The 22,877-nt window shown below is 43.3% G+C and overlaps 1 protein-coding gene across 1 annotated transcript; it reads right to left on the bottom strand.

The window, feature by feature from the left end:
- Window positions 1–934: 934 nt before the first annotated feature.
- On the bottom strand, window positions 935–2,616 carry LOC138567777 (interferon lambda-3-like). The gene is made up of 5 exons (XM_069646269.1): window positions 2,461–2,616; window positions 2,152–2,229; window positions 1,701–1,844; window positions 1,304–1,384; window positions 935–1,093 (listed from the first exon to the last, which is right to left on the bottom strand). The coding sequence occupies exons 1-5, from the start codon at window positions 2,614–2,616 to the stop codon at window positions 935–937; spliced, it is 618 nt and encodes a 205-aa protein (XP_069502370.1).
- Window positions 2,617–22,877: the final 20,261 nt, after the last annotated feature.

A 22,877-nucleotide genomic window follows, 5' to 3' on the forward strand; every position in this document is an offset into this window, starting at 1 on the left:
TCTCCGACAGGATTCTCCCTTCTCTGACACATCTCCCGACAACTCAGTCGGGTTCCTTAATAGGACCTCCATGTTTCAGTCACTGCTGCCCCCGACTTCACAGGACACATGAGGTACTGCACGCAGTCCTCCCCTGTGTGTTACTAACCTACGGCCTGATTTACAAAAAGGTTTTCAATGGGACTTTCCAATGTTAAAACATTTTGTAAATTAGGCCCATAGTACCCTGTGAAATTGCTAAGAATACGACAAAAGGCAATGTTAAAATATCAATTAAATAAATAAATAAAAATTAAATAATCATTAAACAATAGTTTTTTGAAAACCAAAAGGACCCATTCGAAATGGGTCAATGCATATAGCTGTTTGCTTAGGGATGTAAAATAATGAAAAATAAATAACACATATTAATATTGCGCTGCATCAGTTGAAATGTGCATTACGAGTCATAGCATCTTTCAGCATCTGAGCAGCCTCACATCACCACTGTTTCCGCCGGAGAATGCATGTGCCCTGGCTCTGTCAGGCTCCCTGAGTGGAGGGCGCGCCCCTGTGTCCTGTGAATGAGCAAGCTTTGCTGACCTTATGACCTATAAGCGAGACATAAGTGCCACATAGCTCCGCCTGAGCCACAGTATATGTGGTAAATATAATGCCGCGCCATGCATGGCAGTGGAGGGAGCAGGGCCTAGCCCGTAATGATGGACAGCCACTTCTCCAGTGAGTGCACAGCTCAGTCTTTCTGAGTCTCCTGAAAGCCGGAAGTGATGGAAATCATTGTTATGTAGATGGTGTCTCTGTAGTGAAGGCGTTGAGAAGTAGGCTGGAGTCTGTGATAACGGGTCTTGGTGTAACATTTGTCACAGTGTCACTGGTTCCAGTGGAGTATAAAAGCTGTAGAGCTCCTCTAAGGTAAAGGATTGGGCCACTGCTGTCATTCTTTCTTCTGATTGGCTGCTGTGAAGCCTGCGGGCCGGGCCTGATGTTGCTGCAGTTTGTCACACTCCTCCATGTACGCGGCACACTTGACGTCCTCGTTCAGAATCTGGAAGAGATTGAGGATCACTGTCTCCTGGAGGCACTCCTGGGATTCCTGGAGGGGACACAAGGGGCAAGTTACACACTTAGAGCGGCCTCCTCGATGCTTGTGATGTCATTCCTCAATCCTCCTGCTCATTACTCTGCCCGGTGGTCACCATCTGTCTATAGGGCACTTGCTGTCCTTTATGCCCGCCGTATTCATTGTGGACCTCATTACTACCCTTTAAGCTCATCATGTGCTATTGGGATCCCACTCTCTTACCATCTCTTTTTCTTTGTTGAATTTCTCCAGCCAGATGTCCAGGCGTGGGGAGGGCCGGCTCAAGTGTGTTCTAGAGCTGCGCTAAAAGAAAATGGAGGAAAGAAAGTTGATTTTGGAAGTTCTGGTGCATTTCTCAGCACCACCTGATACTCTGATGTTCTTACTGCTGAGGTGGTGGATGTTCATTTGTGTGGAGTTTGCCATAGAAACACATGTATCAGTGTCACTGTTGTGCCATGTACGGGGCACTGTTGGGTGCAGGTTCATGCTCTAGAAATCTAATTGCTCCCTAACACCTATGCAAAGGGTCAGTATGCATAGCATGAATATGTTCAGAACGAAGACAGGGTCTTGCTCAGCACACACAGTCTCTGGTTAGTCTGGGGCCAATACGTACACAGTGTCTCAGGTCCTCTCTGATGGCGACCAGCGTCTCCAAGGGTTTGGACATATACTTGGACAGTTCTGGATCGCTGAAGTTCTTCAAGACTTGCACAGCCAGTGCCACCTTCTCCTCAACAAAGATGATCCTGTCTTGGACCTTAAAGAGAGGAGGAACAGAGCTGTGATCACAGTAACATCCCAAGGGAAACAGAGAGGACATGCGTTCCCCACACATTTACATGGGCCTTGGAGGTCAGTGCCTGGTATGAGTGGCCCTATGGGCTGAGAGATCTCACTACTGCTGAAGAGTATAACTGGGATCAGAGACTTTCAGAGATCTAGGGCTGTGTTGAGATCTCTCTAAAAGGAGAACACACAGCGTTAGGGTGAGGTGAGCTGAAGGGGGCGTTTGCTAGATTCATGGATCGGGTTCCCAGGTTTCATATGTCTCGGGTTTTCCTTACCGTAAAATGGAGCACAGACGGCCTCTGCTGCAGGAGCTTCCCAGAGCATCTCTGGATCTGTGACAGCAACGTCTCCTCCTGGGACAAAATGCAGAGATGTTAGAAAGAGCACTTTCCAGCAGCCTGGAGAGGATTTCAGACACACGGCTAAGAGCAGAGCAGGGATTGGAGGAGATGTCTCCAGCGGATGCTTCCCCTGGGTCACCATGTGTCGTTTCCCTGGTATCATAACCTCTTGTGACTTATCGGATATCTTCACACACAGGGACATGCACCAGGCTTTCTGTGCTAACTCGTAGATCCACTTACGTATTTGTCCCTTAATTCCTGCACGGCTCTAAGCTGGGACGGGAGGAGGGTCTTGTACTGGGAGATGCGGCACTTTGCATGAGGCCTCCTGGGGAACGCCTCTGTGGTGAGAATGGTCAGGGCTGCCATGGCCAGGATCAATGCCTTCACATCCATGTCTGCACCCAGGAAAATAAGCAAAGCAAATTCAGTTTAGTGTTTATATCAATGTAGTTTATCATCTGAAGTTAATTTATTTAAAGACTTTCAATAGAGCACATTTAAACACAAGGTGAAATGAACTACTACACTTTCTTTAACAGCTTGAGCTAACTGCAACACAATGGAGCTCATTCTGAGTTTGCCGGTATTCTGACGGTAAATTACTGATATCGCCACTTGGTCAGGTAGTATTACCGCTGGAGGTATCACCTCCAGCGGTAATACCACCTGATTACAAATGGCAGTTTGCCGGGGTAAAGCCCCATTTAATGGAGCTGGACTCCGTAGGGGATTTTTGCCGGTATTACGTCTGGCAGTATTACCGGATGGTAATACTGGCTATTTTAAGAGGTAAAACTCGTAATGAGCCCCAATGAGGGCCACCGAAACACTTGTGGAATTCGGTCTCTGGTGGTAATGGGGGTGCAATTCATTGACTATCAATCATGTGGCTGCCTCTATAGAGAATAGTAACCAGCAGAACCACATTCCCCCTGACAGCAGGATTCTGACTGCAATCTATGAATCTTCCCCTTTTGCAGCGCTCTGCACACGATGCATTCTGTGGAAGCATGAATATTCTTCCCTCTAGCCTAACTCTGCATGCACAGGGACAGCGTCAGGGCCTTTTAAATTTTCAAATGAAAGGGGCCTCAAGCCTCAGGGGGTCCCCAGCAAGTGGCCACATGTTGCCAGTCAGCTAGGGTGACCACATTAAAAAAAGTAAAAAACTGGAGCAGGGCAACTAACATAGATGTAGGACTAACTCTTGAAAGTAGCTTTCAAGGCACTACACTTCAGTAGCGTTTGGAGGAGAATGGGGTTCAAGTGTTACTGTTCAAATAAACACATGTTGTGATTTATAACACACCAACACTATCTTAAGCAGTAAAATGCAGAATTTCTTCGTTGTGAGATTGTGCATTTCCGCCTGCAAGCTATGAAGAGCTACTATAAAAAAAAGGGAACCACTGCAGTTTCCAATGGAAACACAATCTTGAGAAAGGGGGACATAGCACCAAATTCCGGGACAGTGTCGGCAAAACCGGGACGTCTCGTCACCCTACAGTCAGAAGTCTTGTAAGTCGGCAATATAATAGTTTCTCTATTTTCGTTCTGGGGCCCCAATTGTGAGCTTTGTCGTGCTTGCATTCCAAGCTGTGTTTTCTCTTCCCACAAGAGTTACAGAAGTGCTATCACCTCATTGCCTTCTAACACTGGTTCCTCCACATTAGTGACTTGCTGATAAAGAAGGCTTTAAAGCTCTTCAGTGGGAATTCAGTGTTTAAGCTCTCTGCTGGCGGACCATCTTGTGATAATCAGAGGCTAGTATGTCGCCCTCGGGAACATCAGGCTGTTTCCCCCATAAGCAGAGGGCACCCAACCATCATGTTGAAATGGGACCCCACACATCTTCAGCCGTGCCTGTGCATGCATATTTATTCTGACAGCTCAGATATCTCTCCCCCCAGTAGGGGGCTTCCTGTGATGCATCCTGTCATAGTATATATATATATATATATATATATATATATATATATATATATATATCTGGGAGCAAGTTCATGCAGCAGTCTCTCACCTGTGTGCTGTGCGTCCTTTTTCTTGTGCACTCTCTTCTCTCTCGGCTCCTCTCTTCTGGAGTGTTGCTGTCTCCGCCATTGTAGCTACTTTTTATACCTGCAGTTTTCCCTTTTCGAAAATCCAAAATGCACTTTTATGTTTTGCTTTGGTTCCGAGGGAAACACCTGCGTGATATCACAGAGGTGATGACACAGAAGTGAAAATGAAAGCGGAGTTGTAGTTGGTTGGGCGAGGAATTCCTTGTGACGACACCTCGGGTAAGGCACATGCCACATGCTTCGGTGCGTGTGGCTGCTCTCTCGCAGCATGTCTTTATTCTGCTATCAGAGATCTCTAAAGCTGCAGCAGGGCTCAAAGGTCACCTTTCACGAGTTGTCTACACAGAGCTGCACCAGGGAAGTGAACCCGGACTCTCACAGTCTGCACAGAGGCGCGCCCCTAGACTTCCCCAGAAGGCGCAGACGCAACTTAGATTTTTCTGAGGACAAATATCACAACACGTCACTAAGACACAATGCTGTGGAAAACAATACGATTATCGTTTCAGGGCCTTTGATTCCGCAGGACTGGTACAAGATGGGCCCAGGAGTCGTATCCAGCATGATGGAACTTGGAGAGGGGAGGGCTGTGAACTATGGGGAAAGTCCCATTTATTTACTCTGGTCTAGAAAGTGCGCATGACCTGAGCAGACACAACCGACTCTGTGAATCACACCAGGCCCTAGAGCAGTGGAGGCGGCGAATTTGGGGAGCACAGAGCCGTACACGTTTTCTCTTGACTTGGAAAGAGTGAGCCCGAGCCAACCAAACCAACGAAACGGTTGGGTGCAGGTGCAGGGGTTCATGAGGCGCTTAGTATTTTTTTTTTTTAAATAATGGGTTGAATTCAAGAATTTTGCGGGACACATTTCAGAAGAATTGGGAAAAATGCCAAAGAATTTACAATCGGTTCTGTAGGATAACACATGAAACACTCCAATAGGTGCCAGATCACCAACAGTATGCCAGGTCACCAACAATACACAGCAGCATTTTACAACCCATTACCAAGCCGACTGTGCCCAAAGAAAAATCATGCAGACTGTCTAAACAATATGTACCAGCAATGCCGTGCTTTCCAGCTGGCTGTGCCCACAGCATATTATAGTGCTGTTCAGCACAGTCTTCAAGTACTGCCTTTTCATTCTGATGGTGACCAAAGAAAGTTATGCTGCTTGTCTGAACCGTTTATGCCAGCATTGCCACTGTAAAACAAAGGTTCATGCTGCTTTTGCCCAAGCAGATCATGAACCTTCCCAACACATCACCACATCATATCATAAAAGTGCATCTACAAGTATCACATTTATCTTGTCCAAAATGTCATTTTTTTCCTGTTTTAAATTCTCAGGTCAAAACGTAAACTCTATGGGGCTCCTTTTTGGGATCCCTGTAAAAAGGACAATGAGACCTGTTACATTTACACTTTCACGTGTATAGGTCCATACTGCCTTATTTTCCTCATATACACGGCGGAGTGCAAAAGAATAGGGTGAAAAGACGGCATACACGCTTGTATGCCGCACTTTTGTGTTCCGCCGTGCAAATGAAGTATGTGGAAGCACAGGGAAGATGAGGGGCCACAGGAGTAGTTGAGGATGCAGAGCAGACGTTACGAGAAAGCTTGAAGAGTTGGATAGGGGAGGATAGATACAGTGGTGCCTTACCATGGATAGATTTGTGAGCCAGGAGAAGACATTTTAATCTGGCCCTTTTTTTCACCGCCTGCCATCCAGGGATGAGGGAGTTCAAAGAAAGTCCCAATAGCAAAATTAGTGATCTTGTCGAGAGGACAGAAAGCATAGTTGGGGAGACCAAAGAGGATGCTGGCACAGTATTCCAGTTTAGAGAAGGCACAAGTGGTTAAGAGATGCTTGGTGGTGTTGAAAGGAGGGAAGTGTATGATTTTCCTAATATTTAGGAGTTTGAGGAGAGCTGTTGTTCCAGTTTTGGAGATGAAAGTAGAAGGCGTGAATAGGGTCATAGATGATGCCAAGGTTTCTAGCTGAAGAAGAGTAGGGGAGAGTGTGCGATGGGAACTGGATAGAAATAGGAAGAAATCAGACCTTTTGGCTAGGAAGAAGAGCACCTATGTTTTGGTAGAGTGTAACGTCAGAGAGTGCAAAGAAATCCAATATTTAATGGAAGCAAGGCAGTTTGAAATTTTGATTGAGAGATCAGAGGAGAGTTTGAGAAAAGAGAAGAAGATTTTGGTGTTGTCTGCGAAGAGTTGGTACAAGAACTCAAAGGAGGATATTAGTCCCCTACGAGCAGAGGTGTAGGTGTAGAGTGTAAAGAGGAGCAGACCCTAGAGTCTGTGGAACACCAACAGTTAGAGGAGTGAGTTGGGAGGTTTTGTTGCTCCAGGAGACAGAGAATTGGTGAGGTGGAAGATAGGATTCAATTCAGGCAAGGGCTCAATTGTGAATCCCAAGAAGAAAAAGAGTATTAAGGATATCACAGTGATGGACAGTGTCAAAGGCACGTATCAAGGAGAATTAAGATAGAGAATTTACTGAAGTGCTTAAGAGAGACCATGCAGTTTGACAGTTTCATGAGAGCAGTTTCCGTGGAGTGACAGGAATAGAAACCTGTTTGTAGTGGGTCTCGAAAGTTGTGGAAGTCTAAGAAATGTGTAAAATGGTTAAACACAGCCATTTTGACCTCGTTAGAGTAGTGCAGAAGGAGCGACAAAGGGTGAAAGTTAGCTGGTAGGCTCAGGTCATCTCTTTGCTTTTTTAGCAGAGGGATGGCTGTGACTGTTTTGAAAACAGAGGGAAAGTCAGCAGAGTCGAAGGGCATTTTGAAGAGTCCAGCGAGGTGAGAGGCCACTAAAGGGGCAATAGGCTTGAGTAGCTGCGGATCAAGGGGGTCTGATGGGGCACAAGAGGGGCTAGCCTTCATCAGTAGAGATAGCACTCCTTGTTTTATTTACAAATCATGAGCTCACAAGGTTGCAGAAGTCCATATAAAAAAAGAAAAACACTTAAGCCAGGAAGAGTTATGAATGCAAATGCATGCATATTTTGAACACACCAACAGGGTTCTTGAATAGACATGCAGGTTTCATGGGTCACTATCACATCTAGATACTCATCTACAAGGGTAACCCCACACTCTGGTGATGATCCCTCCTACTAAGTGAGGATATATAACATATATTTCAACAAAAGGAAGGAATGTACAACAAACTATATAAAACAGTGAACTTATCCCCTCAGAAAGCAGAAATGCATAACAGCCGCTAAATCAATATGGGCTGCATTATGTATTCTCAATACACATAGAACAGTGTTGTTAGAAAATATCATTTTTAATATATTAATCTCTAATTCAGCACAGGTAATACAAAAATAGTTACAACAACATATACACATAACACAGTCATATACATGTTAAAAACATTCCACCTCGCAATGTAGAAACATTTACGCCGACAATTAGATCAGCATAGCACCAAAAAGGCAACTTAATTGATTTCATTTCCCATTTTGTGTTACAGCCCAACTTATATAAGTTTCTGTCCTCTGTGTTCTCAATAACCGGACATTCATCAGGGGCAGAGTTAATCCTGTGCTTCAGGTAGGATGCCTTTGCCTCTACCTTCTCTGTCCCTACTACTCCTGCGGCTGACTCAAACTCTGACACAGCCCTCTCTAACCTGCATCTTTCTATCTCCAACACTCTGGACATCCTTGCTCCCATCATGAGAATCGGTCTGAAGCCTACCTCCAAGTGCAACTCTTGATATGACTCCGACCTTGCCGCCATGAAACGCAGGGGCACAGTGGCTGAGAGGATGTGGAGGGCTTTGGGCGCATCCTCTGACAAACTGGCCTGCTCCAAAGGCAATACAGACTCTCTGTCCTGTCAAAGAAACAGAGTCCACATCCAAGCCTGCATCTCTGCAGCCTCTAACAACAATGCCAAACTCTTTAAAATCCGGAAGGATCTGGCTAATCCTTCTGCAGTCTCCAAGCATCTTGTTCCTTTCCCTTGGTCCCCTGTACGGCTCTGGCTTCTCACTTCCCCTCTAAAACTCAGCATATCCTGTCCTTGCTCTCCTTTTCCTCTCCCTTTACCTCTCACAGTGCCCCTCTGGCCACCTCTCCTGCTCCTCCTCCTTTCTCCTCTTTCTCTCTGACAACACCTGACAAGGTTTCTAGACAAGTCCCATCTATGAAAGTGTCGTTCAAACAGTTGCTCCCCTGCTCCTCCAAAACCATCAAGCAACACATTGACACCCTTGCTCCAGCCTTGGCCAATTTTCGGCAATCACTCTTTCACCACTGGATCTTTCCCCTCTCTCCTCAAGCACTCCCTTGTGCACCCTCTCCTGAAAAAGCATTCTGCCAATCCTACCTGTTCAGCAAACTATCGCCCGATCTCTATCACTCCATTCCTGCTCCAACTCCTGGAATAGCTGGCTATCTCCCAGCTTGCTCTCCACACTGAATCTGTTGGTTGTCTCGTTGACTATCAGTCTGGCTTCAGAGCAGCCAGAAGAATGGAAACTGCTCTCCTGAACACCCGTGAATATCTGCTCTCAAATCTTGACTCCAGCCTTCCTTCTGCCCTCATCCTCCTTGACCTTTCCTCTGCTTTTGACATGGTCAACCACTCCATCCTCATCAATCGACTTAGTCAGAACCTGGGCATCACGCATCAGGTCCTGGAGTGGTTGACCTCCTTCTTACTGGGCCAACCCTCCCAAGTCCAACATGGGTCCTTTCTCTCCATCACTTCTCTCCACACACGTGGTGTTCCCCAGGGCTCTATCTTCTCACCCTGGCTCTTCAATGTCTATTTGGTCCTTTGGCCCACCTGATCTCTAACTTCACCTATAACTTTCAGTTTTAAGCGGATGACACTCAGCTCTCTTTCAGGCTCCTTCGGCCTCCTCTCCTATCTTGCTAATTCCTGACTGTCTATCTGCAATTCAAAATTGGTGCACCTCCATTGATCTCTGCCCTAATGCCAGTGATACAGAGATCCTTCTCATTGGGACGCGTGCTCCTGCTTTTTCTCTCTCACTCACTCTGGCTGCCGTTCTTGGGCCCTCTTCCTTCGCCTTGCCCTAAGGCAAAAACCTTGGTGTCATCTTCGACTCCACTCTCTCCTTCTCTCTGCACATCACAGACCTAGGCAACAAGGCCCACTACCATCTGCACCTCATCACAGGGACGTCATTATGGGGTCACCAGGTGGCCTCCCTTGCTACACTTACAATAAAAAAGAACAAAAAAAGAATCTTTTTTTTCTTTTCTTTTTGCTAATGGAAGGTCCTGGGCTGGTGCCAGAACCATGTGGCTCTTTGTTTCTAGCGTGACTGGGTTTCTTGTTCAGGCCTCTTAAAAAAAAGAGGATTCCAAGGGTGTAGCACTTTGAGGCGTTACCCTAAATAGGAAACTATAGGTATAACAAATAATTTGTCTTTCTGGAATTCTATACAATAATTGCTAGACTTATTAAAGGTTTATTTCAGGCACACTTCAGGAGGTGAGTCGCTGATTTAGTCTGTTCTTAAACACCTCAAATTCACAATGCAGACAAAAAGCATTTAGAGTATAATAAGCATTAATTTCGGACTATGTATTTTGCTTTTTGCAAGTTGTAGTTATAGTATGTTTTTTTCTACTGTTGTCTCTGTTATTATCATCACAAGACATGCCATCTTGGTGTCCTCGGTCACTTGACAAAATCCTTGTGCCTAAAAGCTTGTTTAAAGTGTAGAAATGTTTGACCATAGCACATAACCTGGCCCTTGATATCATTGTGCCACAATGAATGCCTTGTTGTAATATGTCTATCTTTCCTATCTCCTTGGCATGCCGTTCAGGATGTTTGTTTGCATGTATGAGGTAACGAGTGCCCAGAGTACGGGATGCCATGTGAGGCCAACCTATGAAGCCTGAAAAGTAGATCCACGCAGGCTTGACATGTGGGTACTTTGCACCAGACCTGCAGATGAACTGGCCTGCTGTTAAATCTGTTACCAGTTTCTATGGTATCCACTACAGAGTGTAATTTGCTCTCTGACTTTGAGAACATTCAGACATGTAATTGCTCATTTTACTACAGCCAGTAAGTAAGCTGTAGCTGGTAAAATAGCTCAGTGGGTTGATTGCTCGCTGCAGTGACTATTGTGTGATCAGCAGGTTCGAATCCCGCCATGGCCAACTCAGCCTTTCATCTGTCTGAGGTTGATAAATGAGTACCGACATAGGTTGGGTGATATTTTATGTATGTTTGTTCGATATAAAGTGCGTAAGGGCAAGTGCTATATAATAACACATCATTATCATTTGGCCTTGGACGTCTGCTTGCAATCACAGTAATTTGGTAATATGCGCCTATACACACAAATATTAATTATACATTTAACAATACATATGGTGATCCATTCTTGTATGAAATGTATATAACGTTACAGTGGTATCGTAGTCATATTTTTCGTAGTGAACTTAGGAACAATGCTGTGGGATGCTACGTCCTATTTTGTCAAGGGCTGAAAGGTCGTGTTCCATCACTTCCTGTGCTGTCAGTTCAGGATGGGGTCAAATGGCATCACATCATGTGATGTCATCAAATGTCAAGTGTCGTGTTATGTCACTTCCGCTAACCCTGGCCTTTTGGTGGAATGACGTCCCTGCCTCCTCAGAGCTATTCTTCATTTTCCACTTTCCCCCAGACGCTCACTGTCTCCAGAGCCCTGGTTCTCTCTAGTCTGGACTACTGCAACAGCCTCTTTCCCAATCTGTCTTCCTCTACCCTCCGCCCTCTGCAACTAATCCAGACCAGGACTTATCCTTGGTCTCAAACCCAGGGACTGTATCTCTCTCTTTGTCCAGTGGATCCCAGTGGCTGTAAGGATCCAGTTCAAGACCCTCTGCATGATCCACAAGACTTTCTGGGGCCGGAGTCTGTACTACATCCAACTCGCTCTTCCAAAAGTCCTTCCTTCTCAAGCCGTTCGCTCAGCTATCTCCAACACTCTGAGGGTCAGACACTTCTCCAGGCTGAGAGTGGGGGTTATATATCTCTCTTTCTGGAATGGCCTCCCTTTTTGTATTTGCATTTTGTTTATTTGTATTGCGCACCTGGCCCAAAGGCATCTCGGTGCACTTCTTAGGGAGGGGTAGCAAGGGAGGTACATACAATAACCAAGAGTTGAAAGACAGATGTACAAATAAACAGCAAGGCAGTGTATCCAAGTTTGTGTACATATAAACACAGGACGCACAGTTACTCGTATATTGTAGAGCGAATGCTCATAATGAAGGAGATGATGGTGTGGATATGGCAGATTACATGATTGATGTAATGAGGTCCTGCTCGGTGAGCCATGATTTGGCTTTGCTCTTAAAAGACAGGTAAGATGGTCCGGCTCTCAATGTGACTGGTAACGTGTTCCAGAGTTTGGCAGCGAGGACAGGGAAGGTAGAACCCCCGCTTTCTGGAGCTTGAATCTCGGTATTACCAGTAAGTGGTCTTGCGCAGATCTTAGCGGTCTGTAAGGCATGTAGGTGGTGAAGCGTTTAGCAAGATAAATAGGTGCCTGGTTAGTTCTAGATTTGTGAGTAAGTGCAAGAGTTTTGAGTGATATTCTAGAGGCAATAGGAAGCCAGTGTAAACTGCGTCATGTGTAACATATGCGAGATTTCCTGGAGATATTGATGGCCGCCCTTATGGCATTGTGCTGCATGACTTGGAGCTTGTTGATATTTCTTTGGCTAGTACCGAGATATAAGGCATTACAATAATCAATTTTCACCATAACCAAGGTTCTAGCGATGGTAATGCAGTTAGAAGCTGTTAAGAAGGGTCTACATGCTGTTATAAGCTTACAGGTGTAAGGAGAAGCCGAAACAACAGTATTACTTTGTCGTGTAAGTGACAGAGTGGAGTCAAGGTAGATACCTAGTGTTTTTGTGTCCTTGGAGACGTTGATAATGTTCCCGTCAATGGTGAAAGATTTGAAGTTGGGATCCAATTTACTGAGTCTAGTGTGAGAAGTCCCTGCCCCTCTCAAACTTGAGCCGAACCACCTAAAGTTCCGGAAGCATCTCAAGACCTTCCTTTTCTCCTCTGCTTTCTCTCTCTCCCTCCCCTGCTGACCTACCTATCTGCAGCGCTGTCTGGTTGCTTGGCTACCCTCACAGTTTTACTGGGTACTAAGCTCCTCCATGATCAGTCTCCTGTGCACTGCCTCTGGGCCTACCACGCACTTAGTGACTGTAACTGTAATCTCTACAGTCCCCTGTCTCCTTGCACTTACCCAGAGCCGCGCTGCCCTGGCTGCACTTACTCAGAGCAATGCTGCCCTGATTGCACTTCCCCCTCTTCCCTTCCCCCTGCACTTTGCGTTGTCACACTTGCACAATCTAAATGACACAAGGCCTAGTAAGATCATTTGTCTTGTCCTCCCTCTGTCTTCCCTCCCTTGTCTTGTCACGACTAGAAACACTTGTGTACAGGCGCGTTATGAATGACCTATATCATATCAAGCAAATTGAATTTAAAATGTAAGATACCACAATGAATACCACCAAAATTACCTCTCCTTTCTCAGCAAATATAAAAGGCAATATCTAGTACCAAGAGGACTGATCCTCAAGAACCCTCTGGCTTTGAACTATAAGACAGGATTCTCAGAACAAACATGAATCAGCTCATCACAAGGAGTATGAAACAATCTTATCAGTGGTTGCTACGATCACAGATGGATGACAGAAGAGCAGCGGTTCAAAACTATCCTTGACACAGAGGCACTGAATGCACATACATGGAACACGTGACTTATTTTAACTTCACTCATTCTGAGCAGAGAGCATGAATATATCTCTTAGCAAAGCATTCCGAACATACTTTGAAAAATAGGCCTTTACCGTTGTGCAATAGAAATTGCAAAATTGTGAATCCCTTATGTACCTATATCTTATACTTTCCATATGCAGGCTGCTTCGATCTTATATGTTAAGCTCTATACAGTCCCTGCGGCTAGAGGTGCAGGGCTGGTATGGGCATGAAGTGAAATAATAAAGGGAATACATAAAGCAGCTCCTTGTCTTTCTAGGTCTGTGCAGGCATTGGTGTAAATCCTGCACTTCTTACCACTTACAGTGAATACATGACTTTGGTTGTAAGTGCTTTTAGGCACTCGAAGTGCTGATGTGCTCATCACACCGTGAAAGCATGGCCTGTCATCCCTTTTCACTCATACGCAAAACACCACCCAGGCAATGTGTAGAACTCCTGTAGCTCAAGGGATTAAGGATATGAACCTAAAAACTCTCCAGAATTTCTGTGCAGCTCCTGTTGTTCTAAACAAGTATTTAGGGAGCTAAAATGGCGTGTGCTACCACAAGAGCCCATATATATAGATATGTATGACAATGGAACTACTGCAGACAATGTATGTTATTTATACAATGAAAAATAACAGGAAGTTGTGAGGGAGACGTGGCAGGCAGCTGTGTATTTCGCAGGTGAAACTGCAGCTGTCATAGCATGTTCTTCTGAAGTGTTCGGTGCTTGAGAGTCTCTTTAAACAAGCCCTTCTACTGGAAAAGACCATACAATCTCGCAGTGTATTGTGAATCTAGAAACTGGCCCATGCAAAGTAGAGAGTATGCTGCCCGTTTGAACATCTTATCAGGGATTACATCTGTAACGTTTTATTTGTTGTATGATAGAAATAATTGTATCTATGATGAATAAAAGATGGCGCTTCTTGTAGTGGAATGCAATTTGTGATGTGTGTTCCACAAGAAGCATCATTGATAGGTCCCCCAATACTCCTGCCTCAGTTTTCTTTGTCCTCATACCCATTACCCAACCTCACTCTTCCTCATCATCAGTACCCCATTTCCTCCCCACACGTTTTTGTGTACCCCATTAGTACTCAATTATGCATTGCTCACTCTTCCTACTCTAAGTACCCCATTACCCCACCTCACACTTCTTCATCCAGGAAACCCATTGCCCCGGCCTCACTCTTCCTTGCACATCCCCTGCCACGGTCCCTCATGTACATCTTTGTTATAGACCCTTGCATGTATCCCCATCACAGTTCTTGATGCGCATCACCCGGCACAGACCCTCATGCGCATCCCTCATCACAGTCCCTCATGCCCGGTCCCTATCACAGTCCCTCATGTGCATCCCTGGTCACAGCATCTCATGTACTTCACCCTTCACAGTTGCATGCTCACATCCCATATTAGTCTATTGCATACATTCTGTGGCCATCTTGGATCAGACTAATCTCCAGCGGAAAGCCACAAGCGACTCCTCTGGGAACCCCAATCAGGAAGAAATGGCCTCTTACCAGCAATACCAGGGACAGAATTAGTGAGACTATCCACTGATGGGCTAGGTGAGCAGGTGACAAGAGTGTGAGTCATCACTTCTGAACTGCCTATGGGCGTCCAACGAGAGGTATCCCAGTTAAGGGCAGATCAGTGAAGGGTGAAAACCAGCTGTTGATCAGCCTCGTTGCCTTAGCCTATGAGCCTTTGCTTTGCTGTGTCTTCTACTTGTCTGGAAGTACCTGTTATTGCTTCTTCTCAGGCTCACCCTCACCATGCCCTTTAATGCTATCTCTTCCTTTCCCTTCTACTTCTGTCTACACTCTCCTCTGCTCAGAACCATCTGAACTCTCTCCCCTATCATATCTTCCCCTCCACGCCACCTCTAATTTCACTCCACTACTCTCCTATTAACAAAGACGACTCCAACTCTGACTTCCATTACACTTCATCGTCTACATCACACTCATTTTCTATTTTCTTTGGAATGCCAGTCTCTCTGCAATAAATCCTCCATTACTTCTGACTTCTCCCTTTCTCATCCTCCTTCTCTTCAGATCAATACCCTTACTGAAACCTGGGTATTTCCCTCTGGCTCTGCAACCCTAGTTGCCCTTCATGGCCGTGCCTACACTGTCCCTCACTCTCCCAACCCCACTGGCAGGGTTGGTGGTGTAGGACTGTTTCATCCTCCAAACTTCCTCTCTCCCCTACTCCCCTACCTCCTACCAATTCTCGCTAATTTCAAAATGCTATCTCCACAATCACTGCCCCCTATGGCATACATATTATCTCTCTCTACTGGCCACCTAGTGCGGTAGATCAATTTGTCCATCACCCTTCCCAATGAATTGGCTCTCTCACTCTCTATGAACGCCTCATTGTCAATCTTGATTTCAACACCCATCTCTGCTGCTCTATCCACTGGCTTTAGCACTCTTCTCCTTAACCACTCACTCTCTTCTGTCCACTCTCTGCCCACCCATTCAGAGTTTAAAAGAGTTTAAGTACTTTAAAGTACGCTGTTCGCTGTGGCACACATTGCAAAAACGTTCGAAAATCGTTTTGTTTCCTGGGAAGACTTTTGTTTGAAGTTCCACGGACATTGCTTGCTGCAGAGGACTGCTTTCTGGAGGAGGACGTACTTTTCTGTGACACAGAAGTTGCCTGACCTAGAGAGTCAGTGATTGGTGTGGTGTTATTGAACCCGCCCCCTGACAGTCCCTCCCAGCAACCACAAATACCCAGGGTGCAGCGCACCTGTGCGCGCACCTTTAAGTACTTTAAAGTACGCTGTTCGCTGTGGCACACGTTGCAAAAACGTTCGAAAATCGTTTTGTTTCCTGGGAAGACCTTTGTTTGAAGTTCCACGGACATTGCTTGCTGCAGAGGACTGCTTTCTGGAGGAGGACGTACTTTTCTGTGACACAGAAGTTGCCTGACCTAGGTGATTGCTTTTGGCTCTGTTCAAGCTGTTTTAAACGTAAAATGTCATCACGCCATCACGCTGTGTTAATGCACTGTTAGCTTGAATTAGCACACTTTATTGGTAACGTGCGTTTCGGTGCTAACACGGTCTCCCTTTCTCTTTGATTCCTAGAGAGTCAGTGATTGGTGTGGTGTTATTGAACCCGCCCCCTGACAGTCCCTCCCAGCAACTACAAATACCCAGGGTGCAGCGCACCTGCGCGCGCACCTTTAAGTACTTTAAAGTACGCTGTTCGCTGTTAACTGAGAACGGAGAACGGTGAGCATGTATTCTAGTTCTAATTAGATAGTGCATCTTAAGAGGTTTTTTGAGATAAAGCTTGCTTGGGTGGTGTAGCGCAGTCTATGCTTATGCTTACATAGGGTTGAATTCAAAGTATTAAAACTAACAGTGCTTCCTAGATCGATTATCGTGAGTGCTGAAAGTGTGCATGGTAGTATATCTCCAACACTGACTTATTCTTTGAAGTAAGTGCAGAGGGGACTGGAGGGGTAACTTATTGTCTTGTGTCTGACGTAATAATTATTTTATGCTGCATCACCTATATACTTTAAAGTCTAATATGCCGTCAAAATTGGAAACCCTTAGACTGGTACAGCGGCTAAAGTACACGCCACTTAAGGAGAAACAAAATAGTGCCATACTGAAAAGTTTGGCGGGAGGAGCTTTGACCGCAGTGTCCTCAGATATCCGCTCCTTCTACCCAGTGAGCGCAGGAACTGTCCTTATAGCCGATGCAAATATAGAAACTGTGGCTGCTACAGATGTAAGTAGTCCATTGAAGGGAGTTATTCCTGCACCCACAATGGAGGCATTAGTGACTTCCATCCCTTTGTTGGAAACACTTAGCCCCAGTCTCATTCATACCCTACAGGATCAATTGGTGATGGCTGCAAGCCTAGGTTCTAGTGCACCATCGCTAAAAACAGCTAACACTAGTTCGGTTACGAATCTCATTGATTTGGTTACGAACTGTTCAGCTGAGAATAATTCCTCAGCACAAAACAAAAGTTCCATTATGTTAGCTGACAGTGAGTCTAGCAGTCCTATAAAAAACATTTCAGCATCACAAAATGAAGCTATCCCTAACCACACCCCAGTGAATGCGAGAATCCCTAAAGAAGGTACTGGGGATATCAACATATCTCACTATTCCTCTCTCTCACAATCTCCTACTTTATTCTCTGCTACAGCTCCTATCACTTCACCATTGTCAATCTCATTTTCCGAACATTCACCGCTGAGAGGCTCTGATAAAAATAAATCCCCTGTGATAAAGTCAGTAATGGAAGCTACATTACAGCCCACATTAGTGGCCATGAATCTGGCCCTTACTACGATGTTCAAATTGTATGAGCACATTGATGCGAAGTTACACTCACAGACAGCCACACTCCACACTTTAGCTAAAGAACAATTAGAGACTAACATAACCCTACATAAGCTCTTTACACAACGTCAAACATTGCAAAAAACCTTTGAGGACAGCCAAAAATTGATATCGACACCCGCCACTTTGGCAAGCCCTAAATTGAAAGGAAAAGAGCTGAATTCACTGAAATCTGTGAGCCCCCGTTTCTCCCATGTTGAGATCTCGGACTCTCCAATGATTTGTGTCTGTACTCAAACTGTAAATGACAATCTGACTTCGGATGATAATGCAAGTGTTAGTATGTCCACTATCAAAGAATCAACCTTTACGCCTTTAAATTCAGTAGGTACAGTTGTGGATTTTGGTATTTTTTCTAAAACTGCTAGCGCATCACGGAAACAAAATAAGGACGTAATACCCGTCAAAAAGACGAAGAATCACAAGAATCCTTCATTGCCCACTAGCACCGCATCCAAATCATTTATTAAAAGTTTAACTCGACCTAATAAACAAATTCTAGATGTAAGTGCTGCCATCAGCAAGAAATATGTGAACATCAGTAGGAAAAAAGTAAATAAAACCAAAAATGATACCTTGCCTCCAGTCACTGACTTGGCACCCCCGAGAGCCTTTGGATGAAATTCTAGAGGCAATAAAAACAAATGAGATCCCGACAAGCAAAGATCTTACTGAAAAAGGGGCTACTCTTGCTCTAAATTAATCACTAGTGCCACCCAACCAGTGTGCCATTGACATGTCTAATATGCAGGAAAAAAGGCTTGCTGACATGGAAAGGTTAATGCTGCACTTTTTCTCTGGTCCAGGAACTGCTAATCAATCAAAAGACAATGCAATCATATCTGGTTCACAAAAGCAATCTGGTACACATCTCCAAGATGTTAAGGGGTCGGAGAGAAATTTACTTACACCCATCATAAGTGAGAACACTAAAAGTCATTCTGAGCATAACACCAAAACAATTCAAAATAGCCGGCAATTTTCAAAACCTCTTCCTTCCCACACATTAATAGTACAGTGTAGATCCGATATAAACCAGAGATACGATCTCAACAGGACCTCTGTTTTGAACATTCTAACTGATGTCATCTCTTTGGAGGATGTATCAACCACAGACATAGATAGGGTTGACTTTCTCCATGAAAATGATCTTACGAGTGCTAGATTATGGATACGATCAGGAGCTATTCTAAATCTTATATGGCAGGCTAAGGATGACATCTATAGCTTGGGCTTCACATTGACTTATGAATCCTATGCAAACTATAGCAGCTTAGTGGATACGTTCGCAGGAACTTTGACACCGAACCTGCAACTTTCGACCAGAAATTCCAACAACAGAGATAACTTACAGACATCAAGTAGAGCTTACCAAAGCCGTGTGAATCCACAACATCAATGATGTATTGAGAACTCATAGCCATTAAGAACTGATTCCATCACACCCTTATCTCTCCTATCTTGGAATACCCGAGGTCACAGCCATCTGTTTAATAACACTTCGAGTGGATTGGATGATTTTGATATAATTTAATTACAGGAAACATGGTTAGGCACGCCTCCCGTATGGAATAACCACTCGATTGTTATTAATCCAGCCATAAATCCTGCAAAAGGTCGACCAATGGCGGGACTACTTGTGGCTGTCAAAAATTCTAGTGGTTTAACTTTGACGAATTGGGTAACTCCAAGTCCGTATATTCAAGTGTTCAAAATCGTGGTGTCATTTTATACCATGGCACTGGTGAATATATATTGGAATCATATGGCAAAGAGTGAGGATACTTTTTTTGAACTAATGTATGCAACTATGGACATGATTGTGGCTGATATGTCTATTACATCTGTTATTATTGTGGGTGATCTCAACTTACATGATCTGTCTAACACAAAGTCTTCGTATAATGAGACGGAACGTAGATGGGTTGAATTCATGGAAGATAGGAAAATGTTACTTCTCAATGGTTCAGTAGAAGGTGATGTACCCGCTCAGCCAACTTGGCGAAGGCAAACCCGACATGCAACTTTGGACTATATATATGTAGATCATAACATGTTTACATGCGTAAAGAGCTTCAACATTCGGAAGCAAAATCAAAGTGACCATGAGCAGCTTATTATGTCTTGGTATTGGAACCTACCTCATACCTTACCAACATCAGATAATATGAGTGGACAAATCCACATTAATAGTGGACGAAATCGTTTGATTTGGAATCACGATAAATTACAAAGTTTCTATGACAACCTAGCAACACACTGGTCCGGTAAAAACAGGTGCGGTCCGAGAAACTGTAATTATACATCTATACTACATCTATTTGTTGAGGTGAAAACAAAAAGCAATAAACCTATTTTCTGTCACAAACATCAATATGACCCTGAGGTCAGAACAAGAAAAACTCTTTTAAGAAAAGAAATAAGGAATCTTACAATTAATAAATCACATAATCATTTAACATTAATAAAAACTCTTAAAAGTAAGTACCAACATTGGATTAGGGCTCACAAAGCTCTTTTGTTACAACAGGACAGCGAAATGCTTCTTTGTGCGGTGGCCTCCAAGAACTCTCAAGCAATCTGGCACTTGCTGCATAGAACATCTTTAACATCTCAATCATCCTTACAGATAAATGCTGTCCCGGAGCTGGTATGGATGAATCATTTCTTAGAATTATATGCTGCCAAAGATTAAAGTCCATACATACCATCATATGGCAGTTTGCCCAAAGATTTGTTGGCTTTTGACATATATGATATAAAATTCTTTATAGCAAAGTTGAGTTCTTCGAGGGCCCCGGGCCATGATGGCCTTTCCAATGTTACCCTGAAGACATACCCTGATATATGGCACAAATATTGTTCTTAATATATCGCGAAGTTTGTGACACAAATCGAATTCCATCTAACTGGAGGAAGTCTATAATTGTGCCTATTTTCAAAAAAGGCAATAGACAGTTACCCTCTAGTTATAGACCGATTGCTTTATTGGATATTCCAGCAAAAATATTCTCGCGAATTATATTGAGACAACTCACCCTGTGGATTAACAATCATACTTTGTTTGACCCACATCAGACGGGTTTTGTCCCAGGAATGGGCACTTCCATTAACCTCATATCCATAACAGCAATTCAACAACAAATTATTAAATCAAAACAACCAATATACTTGGCGTTTGTCGACTTCAAGTCGGCTTTTGACTATATTAGCCGATCTCTAATGTTGCAAAAGTTAACAGCTGCCGGATGTCCAGATGTCTTACTTTCCTTCATAACACAGTTACATACAGATACGACCATACAGATCAGACTTACAACAGATGGCAAGTTGTCACTGCCTGTCCCGACATATTGTGGACTGAAACAAGGATGTGTCCTTGCCTCTACCATCTTCAATTTTTTTATTGCTGATTTGGGAGTAGAATTTGCATCTGTACAGTCAGACCCTCCGAAACTTGGTGCTGCCCCACTTCCGTGGCTTTTCTATGCAGATGATTTGTTATTACTGTCTAAAACTCGGGTTGGATTACAGAAACTATTAACCACTCTGCAAGAATACGCCATCAAAAATCATTTAGAAATTAACATTGAAAAAACTAAGATCCTATGCTGCCTTCCGAAATCTCGGACTAAAATACAAAAATTTAAATGGCACCTTAATGGTAAAACACTTGAGGTCGTTGACCAGTATACATATTTGGGCATAAATGTTAACAATAATGTCACAGATCTACCATATGTTAGATCTGTAGAAATAAAGATGAAAACAGCAGCTGCCCAAGCTAAGATTATACAAGCGAAAATGGGAAAGTTTACTTTATCTGCTGCTATTACATTTTACTTACAAAAGGCTACGGAAATTACACTCTATGGGTCTGATACCAAAGCACCCAGATCAGAGAAATTTTGGTCTAAAATTGAAGGCTTTTACTGGAAAAGTATCCTTGGTCTGCCGAATAGCTTGCCTATGCCAATGTTACGATATGAATTAGGTCTGCTGTCACTATTTGGAATATATACTTGGCGTGTAATAAACCTTTACAGAAAGCTGGTCATGGCTTCACATACAGAGTTGCTAATAAAGAAAATAGCCATGTATATGCTATTATCGAATCACTCTTTTCCAAGTACATGGAGAGAACTTGTTCAACATGTAATGGACGCAGCAAGCATCACAATAGAGCTCCTTGTATCTAACCCTACTAAAGCAAAGACTAAGATATGGGAAACTGATTGGATTAATATGATAGAACAGTGCAAGCGGTACACATCATTTAAGGAAATCCCATTTGAATGTAAAAAGATGGGCAGGACCGAGTCTTACCTACTAAAATTCCCTGACGTCAAACTAAGACGAACATATTTACGCTTTCGTCTAAATTTATCTAACACCAAACAAATACAGGCCCGAAGAAGGCTCATATCAAATGCTGAGAACTATTGTCGATTCTGCTGCGTTCAAAACCAGAAAGAAACTATGGAACATTTATGTACGGAATGCTCTGCTTTAACGTTGAAACGGATATTGTATTTCAAACCGTACTTTGAACATTATAGATCATTGACATCTAATGAACTATGGACAAAGCTTTATCATACTCGCCTCACTAAGGTTCAGATAGCGATTGTGAAATTTATTAACCATATTGGAATTGAGACATAACATAAATGTGGTGAATGTTTTCACAATTCTTCTCTTCTTTATCTAGTTCTTTTAATAGCAGCTGATAGTTATTAGTTATTAGTGACAATTTGAATTACTATATACGTTTATATGATAATGCATTGCCTTCTTAATCTTTGTATATGAACTAGAAAGAAGTTTACTTTTTTAACGTACAAACACGTTTCTTTCAATTTCTGTACATAGAACTACTAAGAAGAAAATTATTTTTTATATTTTATTTTTCTCATGTAATTAAGAAAAGAGGAAAATTACTTTTAATATTGTAAAAATGATTTTATTATTTAAAATGTTGTTGTTTATTGAAAAGTTGAGATTCAACTAAATCAATAAAAAACAAAAAAAAAAAAAAAGAAATCCTGCATTGATAATGCACATTTGTGTGAAACATGCATTATTCTTTTCTATGCAGAAATCGCTTCATCTAACTTTAGACATATTGTGACACATATATAAATTACCTCAGAGTTCTTTGATAACATAAACCATGTGTCTATCACTGTACCTTTACAGGTGATCTTTGATTGATACTGGACAACTTTTAACCGTTTTATGGGCACTTGAACCAGTTTTTTCAGCCAAGTCTGGCATCACACTTGAAGTGCTTCAGCACAAGATGCCAGTCCTGCCTTATTCTTTTTCAAGTATCTTCAAGTATTTTGAAGACATACGTTTCTTTCATTTAATAACGTATTTATTAGTTTAAGAGGTTTTGTTT

The sequence above is a fragment of the Ambystoma mexicanum genome, chromosome 2p, assembly GCF_040938575.1.
Source record: "Ambystoma mexicanum isolate Mex_15411 chromosome 2p, UKY_AmexF1_1, whole genome shotgun sequence".
Lineage (NCBI taxonomy): Eukaryota > Metazoa > Chordata > Amphibia > Caudata > Ambystomatidae > Ambystoma > Ambystoma mexicanum.

Coding starts and splice junctions, on each gene's coding strand:
- LOC138567777 (XM_069646269.1), bottom strand. CDS start 2,616: ATGGATGTGAAGGCATTGATCCTGGCCATGGCAGCCCTGACCATTCTC. Junction 2,230..2,460: donor AGGAATTAAGGGACAAATAC/GTAAGTGGATCT, acceptor ATTTTGTCCCAG/GAGGAGACGTTGCTGTCACA. Junction 1,385..1,700: donor GAGAGGACCTGAGACACTGT/GTACGTATTGGC, acceptor ATTTTCTTTTAG/CGCAGCTCTAGAACACACTT.